At 51.8% G+C, this 23,295-nt stretch overlaps 1 protein-coding gene across 4 annotated transcripts in view; it reads left to right on the forward strand.

Annotated features, from left to right (window-relative positions):
• Positions 1–23,295, forward strand: part of Ece1 (endothelin converting enzyme 1) — a 102,993-nt gene that overhangs the window by 47,275 nt on the left and 32,423 nt on the right. For 2 of the 4 annotated variants that reach the window (NM_199307.2, NM_001369179.1), the window contains 3 exons: positions 4,257–4,343; positions 11,510–11,651; positions 16,708–16,920. In NM_199307.2, coding sequence (NP_955011.1) covers positions 4,257–4,343; positions 11,510–11,651; positions 16,708–16,920 — 442 coding nt within the window. Of the gene's footprint in view, positions 1–4,046; positions 4,119–4,256; positions 4,344–11,281; positions 11,652–16,707; positions 16,921–23,295 lie in introns of those variants that run through there. The other 2 variants (NM_001369177.1, NM_001369178.1) reach the window with 2 other exon arrangements.

Consider the following 23,295-nt stretch of genomic DNA (forward strand, 5'->3'; position numbering starts at 1 on the left):
GGGGTGGGGGGAGATGCTGTCAGTGGTCAGGAGGTTTCCCAGAAGTCTCTGAAATGAACTGGGAGTGTGGGAGGAGCCAGTGTTTAACCTGCCCGAAGCTGCTTCCCATAGTTCCGGTTTCGCTCTGTGTGAGAGGGGCCAAGAAAACCCACAAAAGAGAAAGGGTGTCAGGCTGAGAGCAGAGGCTGGGAAGCAGAGGTTTTCACTTCCCTGGCCCTCCTAGGTCCCAGGGGAGGTGCTGGGGGAACCAGAACTCTTTCCTCTGGTGATTAGCACCTGTCAATGTAGCCAAAGCTCTTGTTTTAGAAAACCCTTAGATGTCTTTCCCCCCTGGAGTGATGTAATAGGGACTCCTCTGCCTAGTGGGGAGAGGACCATAAGATTTAAGAATTTGGGGGGGCTGGTGAGATGGCTCAGTGGGTAAGAGCACCCGACTGCTCTTCCGAAGGTCCGAAGTTCAAATCCCAGCAACCACATGGTGGCTCACAACCACCCGTAAATGAGATCTGATGCCCTCTTCTGGTGCGTCTGAAGACAGCTACAGTGTACTTACATATAATAAATAAATAAATCTTTAAAAAAAAAAAAAAAAAAAGAATGACAGTGAGGTGAAGGAAGCACTGGAGAGATAGATCATTGGTTAGGACTTTTAAAAAAAAAAAAAAAAAAAAGAATTTGGTTAACTCCCCCCACCCCCACCCCAGGTGGAGCTGGAGAGATGGCCCAGTGGTTAAGAGCACTTGCGGAAGATCCACGTTCAGCTCCCAGCACCCACCTGTCTGTAATTCTAGTTGCAGAGGACCTAATACCATCTTCTGGCTTCCATGGGCACCAGTTATTCATACGGTACACATGCATGTATATAAGTAAAACACTTATGTACATATGCAAGAATAAACAAATCTCCCACCCCACCCCCATTTTTTTTTTCTGAGACAGGGTTTAGCCCTGGCTGTCCTGGAACTCACTCTGTAGACCAGGCTGACCTTCAACTCAGAGACATCTGCCTGCCTCTGCCTCCTGAGTGCTGGGAGCAAAGGTGTGCTCCACTGCCACCACCAGGCTAGCCACTAAACTTTTTTTTTTTTTTTTTTGAGACAGGGTTTCTCTGTGTAGCCCTGACTGACCTGAAACTCACTCTGTAGACCAAGCTGGCCTGGAACTCAGAAATCCGCCTGCCTCTGCCTCCCAAGTGCTGGGATTAAAGGCGTGAGCCACCACTGCCCGGCATCACAAATCTCTTTAAATGTTCATCTTATGTTGTCTACAAGCACATGGCATGCACCACATGTGTGCAGTGCCTGTGGAGGCCAGGAGAGGGCATCCGATCCTCTGGATCTGGAGTTGCAGAATTGGACCTGGATCCCCTGCAAGAGCAGCAAGTGCTTCTAACCACTGAGACATGACTACAGCCCCCCCCCCCAAAAAAAGAGATATTTCCCCTGCACACACAGCTTGCTCTCCCCGGGACCTGTGTCTCTTGGATATGTTTCTGTGTTCCCCACAGGCATTTTGTTAGACACCAGATTTTTCACGAGAACTTGAGGCACTTTAACGCCTGTCCACTGGCTCCGCCATTCCGCTTAAGAGCTATTGTTGAGCACCTACTCTGTGCATGGTGATGGGGAGTCTCCCCCAAGGGCCCAGCTGCTGTAGGAGAGGCTTGGGGGAGAGGGAGAGAGAGCAGCGAGCAGTAAACACCTAACATATACTGAGCGCTGGTGGGTGGGTGGGTGTGGAGGTGCACACCTGCCATCCCAGACCTTGAGAGGTGGAGGCAAGAGGATTGTGAGTTCCAGGCTCGCCTGGGCTACACGATAAGACCCTGCCTCCCAAACAAAACCAACCACAGCAGACAATAAATACTATAAGGAAGTAAAAGGCTGCCGTAAGAGAATTTGGGAAGCTATTTGGGGGTGATTTGGACCTTTTAAGTAGGTGGCATTTAATCTGAGAGTCCGAGGCTGGTAGTGGGAGGAGCAAAGATTAGAAAAGAATGTTCCAGATGGAGGGAGGGAGCAGCAGCTACAAAGGACTTGGCGGAGAATGAGCAGCTCAGGTGTCTGCAGATCAGGAACGTAAGCCAGGGGAGAGATCTGGCGCCTTGGTGGGTCAGAGACGGGCAGCCCTGAGCCTGGCAAAAGGTTGGGGATAACAGAGGCCTTCGAAGCAAGGGTCGTGTGATGAGAATTTCATTTAGAATGGCTGTTTGACTCTGGCAGTCCGTCGAGGGGGCTGTCAGAGGGAGTGAGGGTCACGGGGATGAAGTCAAGTGTTCGTATTTGAGGCAAGCCCCTCTGAGGCATCTTGCTGACCCCTAAATCATAGGGATCCCCTGGAGCCACTTTCCTCACTGGCCCCTCCCCCTGCCTTGGACAACCACCTCACCCCTCCCTCCACGCTGGTTCTCTTGCATATATGCCCAACAGTGGGAGCCAAGTTCAGAACAGAAATGGTGCGTTAGGGGGATGTCCCAGTGGTTACAGCAATGCCTGCTCCTCTGGGTGACCTAAGTTAAGTTCCCAGCACCCACATGGTGGCTCACAACCATCCCTAACTCCACTTCCGAGGACTCCAATTCCCTATTGTAACCTCCACTGGCACCAGGAATGCATGTGGTACCTAGACAGACAGACAGACAGACAGATAAACATACATGTGTTTTTAAAAAGCCTAAAAAAGAGAAAAGAATTGTCTCTTTGGAAAGCTGAAAGTGTTTGAGTGAGTTATTAGAGGTGACCGGTACCTTTTGGGAAACTAGATGATGGTCACACTAGATGATGGTCACAGGAGATGCCCCTGGCAAGGAAGGGGACACTTAAAGAAAATTCTCTACTCCTGAGACCTGACTTCGCCTACCTGGGTTCTTTTAAAGTATGTTTTAACTAACCTGACTTTTGATCTGCTCCAAAGCTCTGTGATTTTATTTTGCTTTTGCTATACTGGGGATGAAACTGAGGGAGTGTGCCACCACTGAGCTATATCTCCCAGCACAGCCCAAAGCAACGATTCCCACCCCACCCCCACTTTGTTTTTAAGATTTTACTATGTAGACCAGACTGGCCTTGAACTCAGAGGTCTGCGCGCCTCTGTCTCCCCCGGGTACTGAGATTTAATGGAATGCACCACCATACCCTCTTCCTCCTTTTTCTTTTCTTTTTCTTTCTTTCTTTTTTTTTTTTTTTTAATTTTTTGAGACAGGGTTTCTCTGTGTTCCCTGGCTGTCCTGGAACTCACTCTGTAGACCAGGCTGGCCTCGAACTCAGAAATTCGCCTGTCTCTGCCTCCCAAGTGCTGGGATTAAAGGCGTGTGCCATCATGCCCGGCTCCCCTTTTTGCTAGAACTTAGATCATTATTTGTGTGTGTGTGTGTGTGTACATGTCTGGAAGTGTATGTGCAGTGACACGTGTAGAGGGCAAAGGTCAACCCGTGGGACTTGGCTCTCTCCTTGCATCCTGTGGATCCTGACGATGCACTCAAATGGTCGGACTTAACTGCAAACACTTTGCTGGCTAAACCGTCTGGCTGGCCCATGAAGCAAAAGTTCTTGGTGTGTATGGAGGGCCACCTCCTTTGAGGGAGGGTGGCAGACCTCCAAATTCAATCAGCAGTTTTCACCGTGTCAGAGGACTTTCTTAGCATTGTGTGAACTTCATTCAGATCTCTGGCTTTAAAACTACCAAATTAGAGAGGAAAAAGGAACCGAGATGCGGGGTGGGGTAGGATGGGGGAGTTCCTGGCTCTACCTCCCCCCCCCCCCCCCCGCTAGCCTTTCTAGCTGGATGGAAGACCTCGTGTCTCAGCTGATGGTGAAGGAATCTGTCTTGATTCGGCTAGGCTTTGCTGACCCTTAGTCTCTGCCGCTGGGGACCTCATTGTAAAAGAAACCTCTATGAGGCTTGGCCCTGCCAGCTAGTCCACCCCACCCCAACTCTCGCGGAAGGCCTGGGAGAGGCACGTGCCCCGCCGGCCACGCCCACCTCCCAGCGGGAAACGCCCCCAGCAGCCGGGCGCGTGGAGACAGGAGCTCGAGGGGACCCAACCCAGACTGGGCGTCGCGGGGTGCAGCATGCGGACCGTGTGGTCGCCGCTGGCCGCCGCGCTGGCCGCTCTGGGGGTGAGGCGGGCGTGGCGCGCGGGGAGGGCCATCCATCCGTGGGCTGATCTCGGGTGGCCGGGGCGGGGCGCCGGGTCCCGTTTCCCCATTTGGGCAATGGAGACGCTGAGGGAGTCCGTACTACATTTGGCATTGCAGATGTCAACCTACAAGCGGGCCACGCTGGACGAAGAGGATCTGGTGGACTCACTCTCCGAGGGCGATGTGTACCCCAATGGCCTACAGGTAGGAACTCTGATCCTTGCTGGTTCAGCACTGCCCCGGCTCGGGCATGCGCAGTCTTGCGTCTCCTCCCCGCATCAGTCCGTAGGGAAGGGAGATGGGTCGTGCACACAAGCAGCTCTGGGCCCCCGGAGAGCCCCTTCCTGTGCAGCGGTACTCTGAGGCTGGTTTCCAGCCCTGCTTCAGCCCCATCCATCCCGAGATCTGGGCCACAACTCAGATGCAGAGTTGAAGCCCAGAACTCTCCTGCCCTGAACTTTTCACGGAACAGCCTAGGATGGTAGTAGTGGTGATGGGGGCGGGGGGACTCTCCCGGGGTTATAGGGACCCAGCTTCCAGCACCAACAGTTTAAAGCTATCCCTGCTTCAGCTAAGAGGGCCCGGCCTCCCTGGAGTCCTAACTATGAATATGAAACATTACTATGCCTTTATTTCTCGCTCTTCTCTCTGACTACCACAGTTAACAGGGGGTAGGTGGAGGTGGCTTTCTGTCCTCTCTCTGTGTCTTTTGCCAGCTTAACTCCGGAAGCCTGGTTCCTTCCCTTTAGGGTCTGTCCCTGTAGGAATCTCCAAAGACTTGAGATGACATCAAGTCTCTGTCTTGATGGGTGTGAGTGGGTGGGGTGTGCCCAGACTTTCTCTTTCTCTCCTCTGCCTGGAGCAGAGCTTTCTGGCCAAGCCAGAACTTGGGTAAGGTTTGGGCATGGGTGGGTAAGCTGGGTTTTTGAATAGGAACACCCAGAGTGGTTGTGTGACCCAGCTCCCGAGAAACCATCCCAGAGAGAGACAGGACCAAGAGGGTTTCTGCTGTCTTGGCCAACGGTGAGACAGAGAAGAGTGTTGGGTACCTTGTGAAAGACACCTACTCAAAAGTTATCTAAAGGCCGTGCACAGGAGTGGAACCTCAGCATGCCAGGCCCAGCTCCTGTCAGGCACAGGTATAGGATGGTGGGACTCTCGGACTCCTCTGGTTAGTGATTTAAGAGTGCGGGGACTCAGCTCCTTCTCCCAAATGCTCCGGAGTCACTCATTGGGACTTCGTCCCCTCTCAGCAACATTCCTCAGAGCTCAGATGTGTTTCTCTGTGTATGTGTGTGTCTCTCCCTGTGTGTCTCTCCCTGTGTGTCTCTCCCTGTGTGTCTCTCTCTGTGTGTCTCTCTGTGTGTCCTCTTTCAGGCCTCATCTGTAAGGGAGGGTAAGGAAAATGGAGTGACCGGTGTCACTGTTCTGTGACCCGTCAGCTAAGGGCCGGTAGCCACGTGGTAGCCATCCCACAGGTGCCAAGGCTGAGACATTGAAAGGGGATGAAACATCCTTGTTGTGTGGGCTCAACCTTGCTCTGTCTTGGTGTCCCCACAGCAAGCTGCCCATCTAGGTATATTTTCTAATCTCCGTGAAGAAAGTGCAGAAAGATTGATGAGAATTTGGGGGTATTTCTGTGGATGCCTTGCAGGTCTTGCTCCAAGCCTCCATGACTTCCCCAGAGTAAATACAAGCTAGCTGGTGCTTGCTCTGCTAAAAGCTAAGAGCCACCCAGTGTATTCCTCTCCTCTCTCCTCCCTCCTCCCTCCTCCCCTTCCTCTCCTCTCCTCTCCCATCCCCACACTCCCCAATCTTCCTCCCAGCCCCAGGCCTTCCTACCTTAGCCGCCCTCCGGGTGCCAGGGGCTACAGGTGTGTACACCAGGCCTGTCTATATTATGAAGAAGAGTTCTCTCATAGTTTAATGCTTTAAGTCTTTTGGGTCTTTATTCAGTATAAATGGTTTACACGTTCATTTACCAATAAAGAAAGGACAAGTGTGAAAAAGAGGTTTCAGGAGTTGGGGATACAAGTCACTGGTAAGGGGACTTGACTAGCACACTTAAGGACCTGGATATGATTCTCTGATAGCACACACACATGCGCACATGCACATGTACACACACACAAACACACACATACATGCTCACACACACGTGCACACATATACACACACACGTACACAGACACACATGTACACACAAACATACACACACTTACACAGAGGCTTTAAAAATAAACTAATTCCACCCAGAAATAATGACTGCTAGTATTTTATATTTAAGTGAGTATATAGACATATATGCATGTGTATATAAATATATGTGTGTGTATATATATTTTGGGGGTGTGTCTAACTTAGGCCCCTTCCCTAGCATGAGCTCTGCCAGCCTCTCCCTTGTATACACACACACACACACACACATACACACACACACACACACACATATACATGCACACACTTTTTTTTTTTTTGAGAAGACTCTCAACTCTATAAGCCAGCCCAGCCTTCAACTTGAAATCCCCCCACACCAGTCACACCAAAACACCTGGCTTAAATGTTTGTATTTTTGTTACATTTTTGTTTTATTGTTATTGGTGTTGTTGTTTTGTTTGAGACAGGGTCTCACATAGCTCAGGCAAGTCATGACCTTACTGTGTAGCCGAGGGTGATCTTGAACTTCCCATCCCTCTTCTGCCTCCCACTCTCCGGGGTTCCTGGCGTACGTTCCCACACTCCGTCGTATGCAGTGCTGAGGATCAAACCCAGGGCTCACTGTTTGCCGAGCTCCGCGCTCCGGCCTTCTAAGCACACAGTTTCAAGCTATGCAGCCCTGTCAGTCTGTCGGGACCTTTGGAGACCCAAAAGCACCTCACTCCTCCAGCCTCCTTACAAGATGTATTATTGTTGTTGACCCACCTCTCAGAGTCGCTGCTAAGATTCAGGTGAAGCAATAATGATTTAAAAAAAAAAAAAAGTCCGTCTGGTGGTATGAAAATGGACTTGAGAGAGAGAGACCCACACACAGAGACTCACGGACACACATACACAGACAGATAGGCACAGACACAGTGGACAGAGACACATACCAATTACAGTTGCTTGTGAGAAAATACTGGAGATTCCACCTGCAGCTAGACTGGGAACCCTGGCTACAGCTATCTACTAAATACTTCTGGTTACTTCCGGGGCGGGTGGGGTGGGGTGGGGTGGGGTGGTAAATTGAGCAGCAGGGAAACTGAGATACAAAAATCGGAGACCCTCACCTTCCCACCCTCTGCATAGCACTGTCTTTGGAGAGCAATTTGAAGGGCAGAGCCTTTTTTTTTTTAAGATTTATGTATTTATTATATGTAAGTACACTGTAGCTGTCTTCAGACATCCCAGAAGAGGGCATCAGATCTCAGATGGTTGTGAGCCACCATGTGGTTCCTGGGACCCAAACTCAGGACCTTTGGAAGAGCAGCCAGTGCTCTTAATCACTGAGCCATCTCCCCAGCCCCAGGACGGAGCCTCTTAAGACTTTCAGACAACTTCCCCATGTCAGGAGGGACCTTTAGCTCTGTACACCAGCGATGCTGTGAGGCTCTTGGGCAGCGGGTTCTCGAATCTGAAATGGTCACTCACACCTGGGGACTTCACTCCAGCTTCCTAGTGTTTAGAGTTGGGAGACAGGCTCAGGGCTGCCTCTGCGCACCCCTCAGAGTCCCGACTAATCTCTCCTCCATGCTGGAGAGCTGGTTATTCCTTCTGGAAGACAAACATTTCCTGAGACTATGATCCCTCTTAAAGGTTGTCACCATGCCTTCAAGGTCAGGCATGGAGGGGTGGGTGTCAGGCGGGACTCCGATGTTGGGAAGACATCATAGCTCTGCTCAGGGCTCACCTCAGTGGTCTCAGCCGAAAGTCTACCTCATGGAAACTTTACTGGAAGGAACTTGCCCAAAATGACACCCCCATGGAGGCCAGGGGCCCCCTTCGAGGCTCAGCTGTCACGCTCTGCCTGCTCTGAGAGGCTGAGTCTGAGGTAGAGAGCCCTCATGATGCTGGGCCCCTGGGCTGTAAGAGGTGGGCTCTCTGCCAGAGCTTTAGCAGACAAGCCCTGTTTGTTGCCCCACGAAGCCAGGTTGCTGGGGGCCTTAGCCTCTGAAAGCTTGCTTAGCCTGGTTCCCACCCCCTACGCTGCTGGCTCTTCTCCTGGGCCCTGGGGCAGGCACCCCTCCTCACCTGCAGAACTTGTTTTTGGTGTAAGCCTAGGTGAGCCAGGCGCTCACTTCTGTAACTGAATATTTATCCCCTCTTATAATGGGCTTTGTTCCGGTGCTTTGCAAACCCTGGGAACTGCCAGGGCTGGACATCTCTGCGTTTTCCCTCCTACTCTCTGTCCCTCCCTTTCTGCTGCTGTCTCTAGCTCCATCCCTTTTCCTGTTCCTCATCTCTCTCCTCCTAGGGCATCCCTGTCTCCTCCCCAGCCCCTTCCCTAAGCCTGCCAGCAGACTGAGAGTCCAAAGTGACTTTAAGTCTTTGGGGGTATAAGCTCCGTCCGGTATCTTGACCAACAGCCACTTCCAATCATCTCAAGATGGATTGGACTGCTCGCCACTAAACTTACTGCCCTTCAGTAGCCACAGCCTGGTCTCCTACGGTTAGCATGCCCTCATTTCTTTGTCACTTTATTTCATGGGTTTCTCCCCAGGGCCCAGGTCTTGGGAGTCAGGGCTCAGGGAAAAGGGGCAGAGTGTGTGGTACCCTGAAACCACCCGACCTGTCCGTCCACAGTCCTGGGATTTGCCCAGCTTCCTCTGGTCCCAGCCCAAAGCTTTGAGGTAATGCCTGCCCCCGGGAACTCCTGCTCATCCCCTCTGCCCTCAGAGGCAAGACTTGTCCAGAAACCCAGAAGTGCTTGGCCCAGCAACGAAAGCCAAACGGGGAACATGACAAAAAGGGTAGCGATTCTATTTTCAAATCCCCTTTGCACTTCTTACTGGGAACTGAGACCTTTTAATTCCATTCTGACTTAATTCTAAATTAATCCACAGTGGACGCCATCTGTTTAGATTCAACACTTGGCTTGACATAGAACAGTGATGTCCCAGCCTGGCTGTTTTCTCTCTGGGGGCAGCAGCGGGGCCTCACGGACCCAACCTGTGCAGTCTAGAGAGATGCTTGTCTCACTGTGCTCTGTTACTTCTGCCCAGTAAATCCAATAAGCTGTGCCTCCTCTGGAGCTCACACAAGTACCTGGTCTTGGGAGCTTCCCCTGCCAATTAACGAAACAGAACAAACGTGCCCAGCGCAAAATAAAATAAAATGGCCAGCTGTCAAGCATATATAGGTTGCTAGTCATTTGTTTCCCTCCAGGTTCCTTTTATCTGCCGCCTCTTTCTTCTCCTTCACCTCCTTGATGTCTGCGCCTGGCTGACTCCCTGTCCCCCTCACCACAGCACTTCGGTGTCCCTATGAAGTCGCATTTCCCTGCTTTCCCCAAAGCTGAACCGTCTGTCCCAGCTGCTCCCTCGAGCTCCCTCAGGCAAAGGAGGCCTCTTAAACCAGGGTCTCCGTGGCTCTGTTAACTGATCCGAGACCGTCCAGCCAGAGAGGCCACAAGGTGGAAAAGAAAGGCTGGGACAAGTCCTGGAGCAGAAGGATAGCCACATGAAGGGACACTGATGTCAGTGCCCTGCCAAGGCTGCACCTGGCTGGAGGCCTTCAGGCCCCTCTTTATGCCAACACTGGAGGTAGACGTAAGTGTGTCTATGGGAGCACGTGTCCCAGGCTGTCTCTGAACAGCTGAGACGGTTAGAAACCTTTACCTCTCACACTTGGCAACCACCATAGGGTGCACGCCTCCTGGTGACAGTCGCAGAATGTCCCCCGTTCTCAGCATCCTTTTCTCGGTTTTAGATCCCAATTTTCCTTCTCGTGTTCCGCTTTCCTTTTTTTAGTACCCAGGAGGTACCCCAGGATGGCCCTTCCCTAGAGTAACCCATCTCAGATCTCATGGGCCAGTTGTAAGATGCCTTCTGGGCTCTGACCTGCTCTGAGGTCACCCCCTGCACATCTGGGGGTGCTGCAAGACAGAGTTAGGTATCCCTAGGTCCCCTGGTGTGCTCGGGACCTCACAAGGACTCCTTTCGTTCCTCTTCATGCTCTTTCTCCCTCATCCACTCCAAAGGGCAGTGACGTCACTTCCAGTTCTTCGGATGAATTTCCTGTTCTTTCTCAGAGCTATGCCTGGCACCCATCCCCTTTTTTATTTGTCTACACCCAACCCAGACATCACCTGCTCCAGGGAGCCTCTCCTGTCCACCCATCTGTTCATTATCTGCCTTCCCTCCTGGCTCTAAGCAGTTGAAAGCAAAGGAATCCATTTTCTCCCACTCGAGTTGGTACCCAGATGTTTGTACGGGGTGACGTCACTGCACAGCCCCACCTTCTGGAGACTCTTCCTGTCCTGTGCCCTTCCTGGCTTTTGCAGGGAGAACCTCTTGGAACAGAAGGGGTCTCCCGCACCCCCATCTCCGTGCTGGCTTTGGGTGTGAAAAGCCAGGACCTGGGGTCCTGAGTACAAGCCTGTCCCCTCTGGTCCCCTGCCCCCAAGGGCCTGCCACACCCTCCGTTTCCCCTCATTGTGCTTTCTTTCCTGTTTAGCCAGATTACAGGGGCCTGGCACATTTTTCCCCCCTAGAGGACCTGCATGAATGGAGATATTATTTCGCCTCTTGTCTTCCCTGACCATCCCCTGAGACCCAGGTCTCACTCACTGGTGGGCTCCAGAATCTATTTCCTATCTCAGTCCTACCCGCTCAGCTACGAGAGAAGTGACCAGGGATCTCGGTTTTATTGTTTGTCAAAAGAGAGGCATCGAGGCAGCCCTGATAGGATTAGAAAGACCAAATGGTCTGAGCTGTTCCCACTTGCAGAGAGCAGGCAGGAGCTGTGGTCCTGTCATGTTTGTCTCTGGCTCTGTGGTTGCAGGGCTCTGAGGAGGGCCCAGCTGGCCGCCCTCCGAATGCCTTCAAAGTCCAAACATCCTGTTCTTTTTTTTTTTTGAGCTCCTTACTGGAGAAATAGAAAAGCTGTAGGTGCCCCCCCCCCTTCTACCGGTATCGAATGACACAGGAAACACAAGCCCGCCTGAGTTGAGCTGCTAGCTCTGATGTCCAAGAGCAAATTGAAGCTCCTGGCCAGGGCGGTGGTTCCTTTCCTGGATTAGGGCAAATTCTTTGGGAACCGGACCACCCCTGAGACCGACAGGCAGCCTGATGCCTCCCCAGAGTCTGGGCCTGCAGCGGGGTTCCTTCTTCCTGGGGAAGAGGGGCCCTGGTCTCATGGTCTCGCTGCCCCTCCTGGCTTCTTCCCTGCAGGTGAACTTCCGCAGCTCCCGGAGCGGCCAGAGGTGCTGGGCAGCTCGGACCTCGGTGGAGAAGCGGCTGGTGGTGCTGGTGACGCTTCTGGCGGCAGGGTTGGTGGCCTGCCTGGCAGCCCTGGGCATCCAGTACCAGACAAGTAGGTGCATCTGTGATTTGGGATGTGCTTAACCATGATTCCTTGGGCTCTGTCACTCTGTGCAAGAGGCAGGGGTCTTTGTGCAAGCTGGGATTGGTCTCCAGAGCCAAAGAGAGAGATGCCTCTGGATGCAGGGTCGAGGCAGATGGGTTGGGAGAGTGAATGGTGGAAAGGATTTGAAATCAGAAGGACAGATCTGGGTGCAAATGGCTCGAGCCTAAGATCTCAATACCCTGGTGGGCTGAGGCAGGAGGATGCAGATTTCATGACTAGCCTGGACTACTTAGTGGGATCAAAGCTTTCCTAGGCTCCATTAGACTAGCTCAGCAGCTTAATAGAGAAACCACTTAATTTCCAGAACTGACTTCTTCTTCTTCTTCTTTTTATTTTTCTACTCTGAATGTGGGGGAAAGTGCCCAGTTGGGGGATGACCCTAATGACCTATGTATCTGGAGCTCCAAAGGACCTTTTCAGTTAGCTTTGGCTCTGTTACTGCGAAGGCGTGGCCGCCCGCCATCCCTAGTCAGTACATCCCTAGAGTACAGCTGTGATGACTTCCGTTCACGGGCACCTCCCCTGGACCTCTCCTCACACATGCGACTTATTTCTTCCTCCCTGGAGCCCTGTGACGTGTGCTGGGGCCACTGAGACCGAGTCACCCCAGGCTGCAAGCCAGGGGGACTGGGTGCAGAGGCTGCATCGGCTCACGGGTGTCCAGGTTTTAGAGGAATCCAGAGCACTGGCCCCGCCTCCTTATGACTGCGGTTCACTTCCAGGGCATGCCAGCACCAGGGAAGGACTGTACTTCATGCCCTAGAGCCTTTGTGTGTTTCTGTTGTGCATGGCTCTCGTCCACACTGGACGGTCACATAATGGCTCCTTCTGACCTGTTGTGATAGGCCCCTCTGGCCCCGCTGTCATGGTGGGTCCCCCTAACCTTCCTGCATGTATAGGCCCTTCTGACTCTGTTCTGATGGGTTCCTCTGACCCCACTATCATTCTGGGGTCATGAGAAGGATGGATTTGGGGAAAATGGGTCCAAGTTCAAATCAAGTCCAGGATCTCCTATTCTCCCCACAACCATCTTATTAATCAGAGCAACCAAAGGAGGTGGTTCCACCCAACGGCTGTCATTCACTCCAGCATAATGGCTTGATGGAGCCTTCTCCACTATGAAGTTGGTTGAGGGCGGCCATCCAGAAATGGGGTAGGGGACATTTTAAGTTCTAAATAGAGGACTGGGACTCCATTCATATGTCCTTCCTGTGTGGGTCACTTAGTCATTTATTCATTCATTTATTCAAACAATTCATGATCATTTCTTCCTGTGTGGCTGGATTAAGTATCTACGAGGTGCTTAAGAAATAATTGGTTGATTATTTAACGGACTAACTAATGGTTTATAGAGATGCTTTTCCACGTGTGCCTGGCTCACAGGTGCTGAATTGATACTTTCCTGATTAAGTACTCATTTCTGAGCCTTTAGCCCTGTGCCCAGCGTTGTGCCTGAATGCCATGGGTGTGGAGAAGCCGAGTAAAAGACTGGGTGACCAAAGGTGTAAAAGGAACAGTGGGACCGGGGCTAGCCTTTCCCTACCAAGCCTGTGTGCTGTGAGTGTGTGCGTGTGTGCGTGCAGGAGTGTATGTATGAGCGTGTGCACATCTCCACTTCATCGACAAAGCATAGCAGAGCATTATCTTTCTGCAGCTACCCCCATCCTGAGTCAGCTTCAGTTCAGAGCATCCTGTTGCCAGTGTAGGCCCAGAACTGTCTGCCCAGCTCTTGGCCCAGGGATGGAGAGCAGACAGGCTGCTCTGGGACTCCCCTTAAGAACCCTAATACGTGTCTCCAGGACTCAAAGAGTGCCCCCAAAGGACGGCTCCTGAATAAAATGCGTCGTGGGGCTGACAGGATGGCTCAGTGGGTAAAGGTACTTGCCGCCAAGCTTGACAACGTGAGTTTGATCCCCAGATCTCAAAGAGCAGTAGTTAGCGCCACGTGGGACTCGTAGGGGCAGATTCCAGTGTCTGCCTCTGGCCCGTTCCTCTCCCTGCCTCCAAGTCCAGATGTGGGAGCAGAATGGTCTTCTTGCCCTAGGGTGGAGCTGGGCTAAGGATCAGGGGATCCACGCACCACCTGAGAAAGCAGCCGCCGCCTGGGTCTTGGCAGAACCTCATTGTGCATCAGCGGGCCCTAACGTTGGCCGCATCTGAGTAAACACGAGGCCAGGCAAATCAGCTCCTCAGACAGTTCTGGAAGACCCACCTCTAAGCAGTGTCTGGGCCCTTGAGGACATTCTGACCCGCCTCCCTGCTTAGGCCTCCCTTCCAGAGGCTTGCAGCCGACTTCCAAACAGCAGCAAAACTAACATGAAGTTCTCTGGGGAAGGATAATTCATTTATTTTAACACTTTCAGAAAAGTCTATTTGTTTTGTTTCTCTGAATGAGTATCTTGCCTGCGTGTTCGTGAACCTCACGCATGCCTGGTATCCGCAGAGGTCAGAAGAAGATCCTGGGATTTAGGATCTAGAGTGGCAGATGGTTGTGAGCCGCTGTGTGGATGCTGGGGGTTGAACTGAGATCCTTTGGAAGAGCAGTCAGTGCTCTTAACCACTGAGCCATCTCCCTAGTTGGCAGTTTTTGTCTTGTTTTGTTTTAGTGCATGTAGGGTCATGTGTGTGTGAACAGGCCAGAGGACAGCCCTTGGATGCCATCCTCAGCGGTGCCATTTGGCTCCACTGCCATTATGACAGTGTCTCTCACTGGCCTGAAACTCACCCATTATGCCCCAGCAGCTCACTAGCAAGCCCAGGGAATCCTCCTGTCTCCACCTCCCCAGCACTGGGCTTGCAAGTGTATGCCTGGCATTGATAATATGGATTCTGGGGTTACTGACTTAACAACCCCTTTCCCTGTCCCTGTTCTGCGAAGTATTTAAAAGCATCTTAAGGGTCAGCTAGATGGCTAAGTGGATAAGGGTGCTTGCTGTGAAGCCTCATGACCTGGGTTCTAGCCCCAGAACCTGCATGGTAGAAGGAGGAGAGCACTGACTCCAGGAGATCGTGTAGCACACAATCACACACACAACACACAGACAGACAGACAGACAGACACACACACACACACACACTTCACATTTTTAAAGAACTGAAGCGTCTTGGATGACACTGAAGGTAAATACTGTTAGGTGAGTATATCAGACCTGAGCTGGTTCCTGCCTTCTTGACTGATCATGTGTGTCCCAGAGCAAAGGGGTATTTGCCACCTACCTCTCCAGCAGGTGGCCAGATCCTAAGACACTTTCATTTAGTCATTCGGTGGGACATTAATGCATTCTACAAACATCCACTGAATAGCAGTGGATGCCAAGCCCAGCGCTGGAGAAAGGACCCGTGAAAACAAGTGCATCCTCTTGTAGGAACCTAGACAGGGAAGGCTGTGACTTAGCACGTGATGGGACCACAGATGTGACTTAGCACATGATGGGGCCACAGGTGTGATTTAGCACATGATGGGACCGCAGATGCCCAAGACAGGAAGGAATACGAGAGGGCCTGAGGAGATTTCCAAGGATCAGTGAACATAGATGAGAGGGCCACAAACTATCAGTTGGTCAGCTGGGGCCTCCTAAACCACTCACTAGTCAATCAAGTAGACATGAAACTCCTGATGGACCAAGGATATTTGGTTTGATTTGGTGTGGTTGGGTTGGATTTTTTGTTTTGTTGTTGTTGTTTTGGTTTTTTAGGTTTTGTTATTTGTTGGGGGTTTTTTTCTTATAGGTGGGGGGTGTTTCAAGGCACTGTCTCTCTCTCTGTGGCCTTGGCTGTCCTGGAACTCACTCTGTAGACCACGAACTCACATAGATCCTGCCTCTGCCTCCCGAATGCTGGGATTAAAGGTGTGCGCCACCACCTTGTGTTGTTTCCAAACCCAAGTCCCCTTATTGTTTGTCTTGTGGGCATTTCCAGCCAAGACTTTGTCAGACTTGACTTCCTGCAGTTTACTGAGTAAAAAACAATAGGTATTATTTCCCCTCTCCTCTCCAAATATGGAGTTACATCTAACAGAGAATGGCCTTTTCAAACACACGGACATTCCCTCTGTTCTCATAAGGTTCTGGCTTTCCCCGTGGCTGGAAACCAGGGTGTGTGACTCTGATTAAGGGGATCTGATGTAGTGTTCCTGTAAGTGGCACCATCACCCCTGCTACAGAAAGGCTGTCTGGGCTGTGACTCAGTGGGAGAGCACTTGCCTGGCATGTGCAAGGGCCTGGCTCTGTTCCCAGCACTTGGAAAAGATTCTTTTCCATTCAAATGCCAATAGAGCAATAGTTTTGTTTCAGGGGGTGGCGGGGGGGGGGGTCTGTTTTGAGATAGGGTCTCATGCGCCTTCCTGAAACTCTTTGTAGTTGAGGATGGTTTTGAACTTCTGATCCTCCTGCCTCTACCTCCCAAGTGAGGATTTCAGTCCTGTGCCACAGTGCTCCGACTTATGTGGTAATGGGGACTGAATCCAGGGTTCTACTAACTGATCTATGTTCTCTGCCCTGATTGTGCATGTCTGTGCATGTGTGTGCACATATGTGTATGCATGCATACATGTGTGTGTGTGTTTATGGCATATAAACACACACACATGTGTGTTGCCTATGCACATTGTATAATTCTCTCTCTCACACACACACACACACACACACACACATACACACAGAGACAGACAGACAGACAGACAGAGACAGACAGGACCTAGAAAACATTCAGTGTTGATTTTATTGAAAGATAGATGTGTGGACTGGAAAATGAATGGTTGACATCAGGATCAGAAGTTGTCGTGGAGGAAAGATGGCTGAAAGAAAATCGGCTTAGTCCTGAGCTCTTTGGAACCACGGAACGGAGTTTACACAGCTAATAGAAGTCCTGTGTGCCAAGAGGCTCTAAATCTACCGAGCTTGTGTCTCATCAGGGATTTAGTAGTCACCCAGCTAAGTCAGCCTTGGGCTGCAGGCTACCTGCACTGCTCACCTCTCATCAGCCTCTTGTCCCTGGCCCTCAGGAACGCCTCCGGTATGTCTGACGGAGGCCTGTGTCTCAGTGACCAGCTCTATCCTAAACTCCATGGACCCCACAGTAGACCCGTGCCAGGACTTCTTCAGCTACGCCTGCGGGGGCTGGATCAAGGCCAACCCCGTGCCCGATGGCCACTCACGCTGGGGAACCTTCAGCAACCTCTGGGAACACAACCAAGCTGTCATCAAGCATCTACTGGGTAAGCGACAAAGGGGTTGGGGAGGGTGGCATCCCCTGCCTGCCGGGTGACCCTGAGTGACCTGGTTAACTCTCTTCATTGGCAACATGAGATCAGTCCGCAGTTCGCAGCACGGAAGAGCAGGTGTGAGGTGGTTGTCACTGAGAGAGTACACAGAGCTTCGGGCCTCGGCCTTCAACACTCCGTGCACTTAGCTCCTGGCTGGCACTAACTGAGTTTGTGGTGTGAAAGTAAAAAGTATTGAGCTCAGACACTCCAGCTCAGACTATACCTGTTGATCAGTGGTGGTGTCATGCAGGGCAGGGGTTATAGCTCAGTTGGTAGAGTGCTTGCCTGGCATGCACAAGGCCACGGGTTCAGCCCCCAGCTCGAGTAAAACTGGGTGTGGTATCAGCACCATCCCAGAACTGGGAGGTAGAGGCAGGAGGATCAAACATTCAATTTAAAGGTAACCTAAGTTTCATGAGATCCTGGAGGGAGAGAGAGAGAGAGGGAGGGGGAGAGAGAGAGAGAGAGAGAGAGAGAGAGAGAGAGAGAGAGAGAGAGAGAGAGAGAGAGAGAGAGAGAAATATCAGAGTCTGTTATTCCTGGGCTGCTGGTAATGAGCTGTGAAAAAGACTATCCAAAGTAGTCCTTTTGACCATGGAGTCCCATGCTTAGACGCCCGAGTCTGTCCTTCTTGCTGCTATATTCCTGGCTACTACATAAGATCTTGCCCACGCAGTGTCTCCTCTCCCAGAAGGAGTCCTAGCACGGACTGGACCGCATGTGCTGACCTGTGATTTTGCCTTCCTCGGATGCTTGGCAGCATCCTTACCAGTGATGTGTGAAACCCTTTCCAGCTTCCTCTCCTGCTGCCCTCTGCCCTCTCCTGGGGCTCCCAAAGCTGGGCAAGGGCCAGAGAGTAAAAACCCTATTAATCCGTGTGTCACCAAGGCCGCTTAGCTTCATGAACACTTAACTCTGTCTTGGCAGTTGGTTGGGCTTTTCAAGACAAGGTCTCCCTGTGTAGTCCAGCCTGCCCTTGAACTTGAAGAAGTTCTCCTGCCTCCGTTCCCAAGAACTGGGATTAAAGGTATGAGGCACCACCACATCCAGCTTGTCCAGCCTTTTAAAGCCCTTCGTCACACTGAGGAGTAAGTGACACAGAAGTGGCTGCTTAAAAGAGGGCAGATCCTCTCTAAGTGATGAAGTCGTCTCAGGAGATAGGAAATGGTTCTGTTTTAACAACTGCTTTTTAGGCAGCCATGTCCTTCAGTTGCAAGTGGGTTAAGGACGCCTTGTCTTTCTTTTCCAACCCAGCCTCAGACCATGGCTGTTGCTAGGCTGCCTACCCACCCTTTCACCCACAGTTCCCAGTAGCTTCTCAGGACCCCCAATCCCACCCCAGCCAATCTGAGGCAGCTGTCAGATGTCATGGGGAGTGGCCTCCCGTCCTGGGCTATGACTTTCTATCTACCCTGTCCTTCTGGGTCAAGGTGATGATAGGAAACTGCCCTGTGCAGTAACAACCAATCAAGATCTTGACATGGGTAACCTGCAGGGCCTGGTGACATCAGGGCCACACTGCAAAGTTCTAAAGCCATACAGCCCCGTACCCCCCTCCCCGCCCCCCTACAGACCAGCTTGGCTGCTTGTCCAGGGCTCCGTGTATGCCACAGTTCCCAACTCTGTTAAGCCCAGCTCTCAGTGCTCTCTGACATAGAAGGTCACTGTGAGTGTAGACTCGCATGCAGTGGTTTGGGGCCTGAGCATGGGGCCTGGCCCCAGTTCAGAGAAACACAGCTGCCCTTCTGGTGGCTTTGTATGAATTCCATGTGGTGCCCTCCCTCACAAGCTGCATGGTGATAGAGGGGGCCTCCCAGGTCCTTGGCTCCTCCTATCATAACATGGAATCTCACAGGTCACTGGTAAGGATGCAGGGAGGCGTCAGAGGAAGGCAAAGTCCTAGACTATCTTACGTCTCAGGCACGATGTGGGCCATTTATCAGAGAAGGCGCTACTGGTGTATCTAGTATGCTGAGTTTTTTATTTGTTTCTCATAATGCATCCACGGCAGTCCATGCCTGTTACGGATGGCACTCGGAGGCAAAAACAGATTGCCCAGAAAATGGTGGAGCTAGAGTTCAGACCTAGAGCCATGGCATCTCAAAGCGTATATTCTCTCGTTCCTGGCTCTCTCTTAACTACATCCACTCTGGGGAGGCCCCAGGAGGTTTTGCTAGGGAGTGAGGCTTGTGGCTTGCTTCCTTAATAGCTGCTTGCCCTGGGCCCCAAATAAACTGAAATGATATCCATGTCCTAGCTCAGGACCCCCCACCACACACACACACACACACACAGCATGTCTTACGGTCACCTTACCAGCCTCTGTCCTGTAAACTAATCTACAAACGGCTCTTCAGCTATAGTCTAGATACCTGGGAACCCCAAAAGAAGCAGATGCAGGTGAGTGAGTGACATAAAGAATGTTCCAGAGTTTAAGGCCCAGTGGTTTCAGCTTCCCTAAGACAAGGAAAGGGCCAGCCAGTGGACCTCAGGAGGAGCCAGGGCTAATAGCTGGCAGGCACTGGAACACAGGGTGCTCAGGGTGGCCTGGAGTGTGCTCTCAGGAGGTAGGGAGATAAAGAGACATTTGGAGTGTTGGTGAGGTTTGCTGGTCCAGCAACAGAGCTGTTAACATGCAGTGTAGCCTTGAGCAAGCCATATCCTTCCTTCCTCCCCTCCCTCTCTTCTTCCTTCCTTCCTTCCTTCCTTCCTTCCTTCCTTCCTTCCTTCCTTCCTTCCTTCCTTCCTTCCTTCCTTCCTTTCCTTCTTTCCCTTCTTCCTCTGGGTCTCTAGCCCAAGCTGGCCTTGAACCCCCTATGAGGCCAAAGATAACTTGTACCTCCCGCCCCCCGTCCTGTCTTTGCTTTCTAAGCTCTGGGATCACCATGCCCGAACCCCCTTAGGAGCGTCACTACCATGGGAGCTCCATCTCCAGCCAGAGCCGCACATTCCTTTGATGGCTGAATTCTCCTGGGACCTCCCAGAGGGTGGGCTGACCTGGGCCAGGTGCCACTGTGACATGTTAGCTTGTTAGCGGGAAGCGACTGACCTCACTTGTATGGAACATAGACTCTGCCTTTCCCCCAGGCTGACTGGCAGGGCCTCCTGGGACTGGGGAGAAAGGAATGTGGCCTCACACCATCAGGAAGCAGCCAGCTTCCCGGCACCCCTTTGGCTTTGGCTTTCTGGTTGTGCCTACCTCTGATTATTTTACCAACTAGACAGCCTACCCCACAAACCCTTCCAGACGGGTATCTCCGCTCTCCCTGTCTGGCGTGTCATGTACGTGTGCGTGCTTGCTCATGCACGTTCTTGTTTGGGCCAGAGGTCAACACTGAGTGTGTTTCTCAGCTGCTCCTCTACCCTCTGTTTTTCAAGGCATGTGTCATGCTGAATCTAGACCTCACTGTTAGCACTAGCCTGGCTGAGTGGTTACACCTGGAATCGACCTGTCTCCATGTTGGGGTTTCAAGTGTGTGCTGCCACACCCTGCCTCTGACGTTCCAAACGTCATCTCCTCAGTCCCTTCTATACTTTCTTTTCTTTCTTGTTTGTTTGTTTTTTGAGACAGGATTTGTCTGTGTTGCCCCAACTGTCCTATTGTAACTCGATCTGAAGACCAGGCTGGCCTTGAACTCAGAGAGCTACCTGCCTCTGCCCTCCAAGTGCTGGGATTAGAGGTGCACAACCACTACCACTCGGGTCCTTCTAGAAGAGTTCTTTCCCTGTTATGTCTTCTGCCAGTGGGGCCTGAGCCACACTGCCATTTGTGTACCCTTCAGGTCTATGAGACCATAAAGCTGGGCATGGTGGTGAATTCCTATTCTTGCAGCACTCCTGAGGCAGGATGGGAAGATCAGAAGATCAAAGCCATCCTTTGGTATACATTAAGTCCAAGGTCAGCCTGGGCTATATGAGAACCAGTCTCAAAAGCAAAGCAAGGATACATACTGACAGTATTTAACACAAGCGAATTGTGACCATCGAAGCCGGGGGGGGTTGTGGGGGGGGGGAAGAGTGCTCGCCTGGCCTGCACAATCCCCTGGGTCCATCCCTAGAACCAAAGCTGGGGGTGGTGGTGGGGAGTGGGAGGGGGGTTGGGATAGCTAGCTACCTCCCTTCCTTTCTTGTGTCCCTCATACCAGTCTCTCTGAGAACATGGAACATTCCAGCTTCGTGAGATGAGTTTCTGTTGGTGACTGGGTGTGAGTTGTACTCTCTTCTCATTTCCTTTTGATTATGGCTTCCCAATATTTACCGTCTCCGTTTCCCCTTACTGCTCTGTTTGTCTTGGAAACACTACCCCCTACACACACACACACACACACACACACACACACACACACACACCGTAGTATCAGCTTCCATCGGAGAGTAGTTTTGGTAGATTTTATGATTCAGGCAGGGAGGCGGGGCCAGGACCTCTTAGGGGGTGGGGGTGGGTGGACTGTCTTCTGGCTTGTTTTTTTTTCAGCATACTGACTGGCAAGCAGGAACAAGAAAATAGAAAGACGGAGAGCGCCTGTCCCGGCCTCAGCCACTTTTATGTGACCTTGGTCTAATTACCCAGGCACTCGCCTATAAATTGGGTGTGATCCAAGTAAGAGCCACTTCTGGGGAAATGTTATGACAAGTTGCACACATGGCCACGCCCACGTGCTGGGAGCCAGCCGCTTTCTCAGGGAGGCTTAAGAATGCCAGGGTTCAGATTCCAGCTCATTCATCTCTTCGCCTTTGTTAGCCGGCTCTTTCCCTCTCCCGGGCTCCCTGTCCTTCTTCTTGGCCGGTAACACCACATCCATCTTTCTGTGTTGTCTGATGATGAGATACAGGCCTGACCCCTGGCCTGCACTCGGCACCAGGAAGTGCGGATAGTGTTGTCCCAAAGAGCTGGGCACCTCCTTTATCAGCCCCTCTTGGATGGAGCTCTTGAGGCCTGGAGCAGTCTGTGGTTTATCTAAAACAAACAGTGGCCTTGCCTGGCGGAGACTCCAGACCCGGCATGCTTCTGCCCTGATAGTGCCATGACAGCCCTGGAGCCTGAGGGATTCCCAGGCACCCGGTTCCCTGCAGCCCATCTCAGCAGCCTCTGCTTGCCCGGCTGCCTGGGCGTTTGCTTCCTAACACTGGCCAGCAGCGATGTGAGAAAGAGATCCAAGAAAAACTCCCAGAGGAAGATGAGGGCCGATTAAACGGTGTTCTGTCTTTCCTCTCTGGGACTTTGGGGAAGTGACTGCAGAAGTTTCTGGAACATGGGGTCCCTGGAAGGAAGTTAACTAGGCCATTGGAAACTCTGGTGTCTGGTCCCATGCTGCCAATTGATCTCCATGCCATTGGAGCCCAGGAGGTCTCCTTTCTCCTCTAGAATGTTCTCTGGGCTTTTACATCCCAGTCAGTAGTAGCAAGCCAAGCTCAGAGCTCTGTTATCTTTCCTTCACTTTTTTTTTCTTTCTTTCTTTCTTTTTTTTTTTTTTTTTTTTGGTTTTCTGAGACAGGGTTTCTCTGTGTAGCCCTGGCTGTCTTGGAACTCACTCTGTAGACCAGGCTGGCCTCGAACTCAGAAATCCACCTGCCTCTGCCTCCCGAGTGCTGGGATTAAAGGCAGCTGGGATTAAAGGCGTGCACCACCATGCCCGGCTCTTTCCTTCACTTTTCAAGTGCCTTTCACCCCTTCTCTGCCACAGTCTGGCCCAAGATCTGCGTTTGTTCACCTGATCCATCTCATTAGCTGTCTTTTGTGTTCTCCCAAGGGTGTGTGCATGTGTGTGCAAGTGTGTTTCACAGGCGTGTGCATGTGTACATGTGCACTTTACAGGTGTGTGCATGTGTGTGTGTGTGTGTGCGCATTTCACAGGTGTGTGCATGCATATGTGTGCATTTCAGGGGTGTGTGCATGTGTGTACAAGTGTGTTTCACAGGTGTGTGCATGTGTGAGCGTGTGCACTTGGATGCCAGAGCACAAAGTCAGGTGTTTTCTTCCATTGCGCGCTCTCTCTTTTTTGAAACAGGATCTCTCACAGAACCTGGAGTTCATTGGTTCAGCTAGGTTGTCTGGCCAGTGAACATTAGGGATCCACCTCCTCCCTGCCCCCACCTCTGCCCTCCAGTGTTGTGCTTACAGGCTTGGGCAGCTGTACCCAGCTCTTCAAGGTGTAAGGATCTGAACTCAGGGCCTCATGCTTGCATAGCAGGCTCTGGACCTACTGAGCCAACTCCCCAGCTCTGTAGGGCTGACTCAGTCAGCTCAGGTCCCTCTCCTCTGGAGCTTGCAAGGTCGTAGCTGCTCCTGATGAGGAGAGAGCAGGAGGGCAGTGTGCCTCAGGCTGT

The sequence above is a fragment of the Mus musculus genome, chromosome 4 (genome assembly GCF_000001635.26).
Source record: "Mus musculus strain C57BL/6J chromosome 4, GRCm38.p6 C57BL/6J".
Taxonomy (NCBI): Eukaryota; Metazoa; Chordata; class Mammalia; order Rodentia; family Muridae; genus Mus; species Mus musculus.